Source organism: Sinocyclocheilus rhinocerous, unplaced genomic scaffold (genome assembly GCF_001515625.1).
Source record: "Sinocyclocheilus rhinocerous isolate Xijiao unplaced genomic scaffold, SAMN03320098_v1.1 scaffold30, whole genome shotgun sequence".
NCBI lineage: Eukaryota > Metazoa > Chordata > Actinopteri > Cypriniformes > Cyprinidae > Sinocyclocheilus > Sinocyclocheilus rhinocerous.
The window spans coordinates 969081-973872 of record NW_015657838.1 but is presented as its reverse complement, the minus strand read 5'-3'; the positions used below and the strand labels follow the sequence as shown (position 1 = coordinate 973872).

The 4792-nt window shown below is 33.2% G+C and overlaps 1 protein-coding gene across 2 annotated transcripts in view; it reads left to right on the top strand.

Annotated features, from left to right (window-relative positions):
• The window catches only part of LOC107721574 (four and a half LIM domains protein 2-like), a 10351-nt gene extending 5559 nt beyond the window's left edge, over positions 1-4792 (top strand). For both annotated transcript variants that reach the window (XM_016529661.1, XM_016529660.1), the window contains exons 4-6: positions 986-1155; positions 2592-2778; positions 4087-4792. In XM_016529661.1, coding sequence (XP_016385147.1) covers positions 986-1155; positions 2592-2778; positions 4087-4238 — 509 coding nt within the window. In that variant the 3' untranslated portion in view covers positions 4239-4792. The remainder of the gene's footprint in view (positions 1-985; positions 1156-2591; positions 2779-4086) is intronic.

Here is a 4792-nt window from a genome sequence, read left to right as displayed (position 1 = left end):
AGTACATGTAACGTGTAGCAAGGACACCTTAAAATAAAGTGTTACCAGAATTTGTTCATACAGAATTTGGTATAAACTAAAAAATGATATACAAATAGGCCACTTAGTCATTTAAATGTGGCCAAATGCCTATTTGTGTAAACAAGCAAAACAGATAAAGACAAATTAAATACACAATCAAATAAATAAAATGATATTAAGTCCACATGTTTGTATGAATAACGCCTGATGAAGACCCAGTTTAGGTCAAAACATTGTAGTTTATTAAAGTTTTTATGGGAGCATTTAAAAAAAAAAAAACATGAATTCATGAATTAATTTACATTCAACCATAAACTCAATCTCAAAATTGTATTTGTCTACACATACACTACCATTCAAAAATTCAAGTATACATTCAAGTAATAAATAATACTTTTACTGAAGGATGAATTCAATTGATTTTTTATTAAGAAAAAAAAATCAAATGAATCTATTTTTTTTTTAATGCTGTTCTTTTGAACTTTATATCCATCAAAGATTAGAAAGAAATATTTAGCAGCACAACTGTTTTCAACACTGTTAATAATAAGAAATGCTTCTTGTGCATCAAATCAGCATATTAGAATGATTTCAGAAGAATGGAAGACTGGAGTAATGATGCTGAACATTCTGTTTCACTGAATACGGTTTTACTATATTTTTGATCAAATAAATGCATCCTTGGTGAGCATTAAGCGACTTTTTTCCAAAAACATAATAAAACAGTACTTACCCCAAAAATTTGAATGGTAGTTTATGTCACAAATACCTGAGCTAAATATTAGAATTGGATATAATTATGAGGGCATAGAAAATATCTGATTATCCAGTGTAACGTCATTATAGTTTTATAATATGTAGGCTACCTTGAGTGTTATGGATCTCAGTATCATTATAACATGCTTCAGTTCATAAGCAGACTGTTGTTGTATTTGGAATAAGATGGCTCTCCTCTCTCCCTCAGGCTCCAGGAAGATGGAGCATAAAGGAAACAGCTGGCATGAGACCTGCTTTACCTGCCAGCGCTGCCAGCAGCCGATTGGCACCAAGAGCTTCATCCCCAAAGACAACCATAACTATTGCGTGCCCTGCTACGAAAAGCAGTTTGCCATGCAGTGTGTTCACTGCAAGAAGGTAGAGTGCACAGTTGAAGGAACCTACAAACTACAACAAGCTAGGCTACAGGAATTAAACATACAGGCTACAAGTACATTAAACGTTTTAAGACTCCAGTCAACTATGAGTGAATATACAAATAGGCCACTTAGTCATTTAAATGTGGCCAAATGCCTATTTGTGTAAACAAGCAAAACAGATAAAGACAAATTAAATACACAATCAAATAAATAAAATGATATTAAGTCCACATGTTTGTATGAATAACGCCTGATGAAGACCCAGTTTTGGTCAAAACATTGTAGTTTATTAAAGTTTTTATGGGAGCATTTAAAAAAAAAAAACATGAATTCATGAATTAATTTACATTCAACCATAAACTCAATCTCAAAATTGTATTTGTCTACACATACACTACCATTCAAAAATTCAAGTATACATTCAAGTAATAAATAATACTTTTACTGAAGGATGAATTCAATTGATTTTTTATTAAGAAAAAAAAATCAAATGAATCTATTTTTTTTTTAATGCTGTTCTTTTGAACTTTATATCCATCAAAGATTAGAAAGAAATATTTAGCAGCACAACTGTTTTCAACACTGTTGATAATAAGAAATGCTTCTTGTGCATCAAATCAGCATATTAGAATGATTTCAGAAGAATGGAAGACTGGAGTAATGATGCTGAACATTCTGTTTCACTGAATACGGTTTTACTATATTTTTGATCAAATAAATGCATCCTTGGTGAGCATTAAGCGACTTTTTTCCAAAAACATAATAAAACAGTACTTACCCCAAAAATTTGAATGCTAGTTTATGTCACAAATACCTGAGCTAAATATTAGAATTGGATATAATTATGAGGGCATAGAAAATATCTGATTATCCAGTGTAACGTCATTATAGTTTTATAATATGTAGGCTACCTTGAGTGTTATGGATCTCAGTATCATTATAACATGCTTCAGTTCATAAGCAGACTGTTGTTGTATTTGGAATAAGATGGCTCTCCTCTCTCCCTCAGGCTCCAGGAAGATGGAGCATAAAGGAAACAGCTGGCATGAGACCTGCTTTACCTGCCAGCGCTGCCAGCAGCCGATTGGCACCAAGAGCTTCATCCCCAAAGACAACCATAACTATTGCGTGCCCTGCTACGAAAAGCAGTTTGCCATGCAGTGTGTTCACTGCAAGAAGGTAGAGTGCACAGTTGAAGGAACCTACAAACTACAACAAGCTAGGCTACAGGAATTAAACATACAGGCTACAAGTACATTAAACGTTTTAAGACTCCAGTCAACTATGAGTGAAATAGTGTTCTTTGCAATGTGTTAGTGGTATACTGCACATTTTGAAAAATCCAGCCTAAAGATAATCTGCATACTGTATAAAGAGTGAAGAAATCTGTTAATCTGATAGTCAATGTCATCTCCTTCTTCCTTCTCCGTGTAGCCCATCACCACTGGCGGTGTGACGTACCACGACCAGCCGTGGCATAAGGACTGTTTCCTGTGCACTGGCTGTAAGCAGCAGCTCTCTGGCCAGCGCTTCACCTCTCGTGATGACTTTGCCTACTGCCTTAACTGCTTCTGCAACTTGTTTGCCAAGAAATGTGCCTCCTGCACCACCCCCATCAGTGGTATGTACAAGCTAACAAATACAACTATAAATAGAAATAGCTTCTATACAGAAATACCTCAATTATGTTAAAACCGATAATGTATGGTGGTTTGAAATCAGGGTTGTGTGCCAGTCAGAATTAAATTGAGAATGAGTTTTAAATTCCTTGAATATAAAATGTAGCACAGTGTTGTTATTGTTAACTAAAATTAAAACTACTATAATTATTTGTGTTAACTGAAATACAACTGAAATATAACTATTAGATTAAAAACGTATAAAACTTAAAATTAGAATTGTTGTCTTGGCAACTAACTGAAATAAAATATGTTTGAGCTGAACTAAAACTAAAACGGAAATCTATAGGACTATTTAAAAACATCAATAAAAATGAAAAAGCACATAAAGTTACTAAAACAAACACATTACAATGAAAACTGAACTGAAAAAGTTAAACTAATTAAAAATATTAATGCTAAAATAGTATATATATATAAAATAACACTGGTGTAGCAAACAGGATCCGGAATTATGATTTGAATTTAAGGATGTTGAATTGAAATGGAATTAAATTTAAAGAAATGTATAAAATGTAATATGTGACCCTGGACCACAAAACCAGTCTTAAGTCGCTGGGGTATATTTGTACCAACAGCCAAAAATACATTGTATGGGTCAAAATTGTCAACATTTTTATTTTATGACAAAAATCATTAGGATATTAAGTAAACATCATGTTCTATGAAGATATGTTGTAAATTCCCTACCATAAAAAACGTAATTTTTGATGAGTAATATGCATTGCTAAGAACTTCATTTGGACAACTTTAAAGGCGATTTTCTCAATATTTAGATTTTTTTGCACCGTCAGATTCCAGATTTTCAAATAGTTGTATCTCGACCAAATATAGTCCTATCATAACAAACCATACATCAATGGAAAGCTTATTTATTCAGATGATGTATAAATCTCAATTTTGAAAAATTGACACTTAAGACTGGTTTTGTGGTCCAGGGTCTCATATTTAATGACAAATTTCATTATTTATATATCATTATGTACACTATATATAATTTTAGTACTTTTAAAGTCACTTTAATAATACATTGTCTCATTATATTTAATAAATTAATTTTCATTTAATGGACCAGAATGTTCCCCGAAGTTGCAAAACTCCTCAACAGAAATTCCTATTTCAACATCCCGTGGCACATGGCCAATTCAAATTCCAAAAACTGAAAGGAATGAAATTCTCAAATTCTGAATTTTGCTCAACCGCCCCCATTTCAAAAAGTTGCTAGCACTCATAACTTGTTTGTCACATAGGACTCGGAGGAAGCAAGTACATCTCCTTTGAGGAGCGCCAGTGGCACAACGACTGTTTCAACTGCAAGAAGTGCTCAGTGTCTCTGGTGGGCAGAGGTTTCCTCACTGAGAGAGATGACATCCTGTGTCCCGAGTGTTGCAAAGACATGTGAAAGCGTGCAAGAAAAATGCAAACATGCATGACACTTAACATGTTAAACCAAAGCATGAAACAGTGTGAGCAATGAATACATTTAGGTACTCCATGAAAACATAGCAAACATTGATGAAGCAAAGATTATAATAGTGTATGAATAGCAAGAGGCAGACTTTCTTTATTTCAGGAGAGATATTTCAGCTTGCTTTAACTTGAAGACTGAGGAAGAGAATTTATTCTAAAGATTAAACTGACAAATGTGAGGATAATTACCATTATTATCTCTATTAATTGTCTAACTGGCTCTCTGATATGTTGGATAACCCTAACTTGCAAAAAGTATTTTGGTCTTTTTGTGTATCTAACAGTTAAGGATGAATTCTAAATAAAGTACATTTAATGCAATATCAATAAAGCTTATTAAAACAAATTGAATGCATGTTGTTTTTTTGTTTCTCTAATTGAATGACATGAACTGGACTATTGCACTAGCAAGCACTCAGTACAGATCAAACGATAAAACAGGACAATAGAGCCACCTAGTGTTCACAATGCCCATGCAACACAATG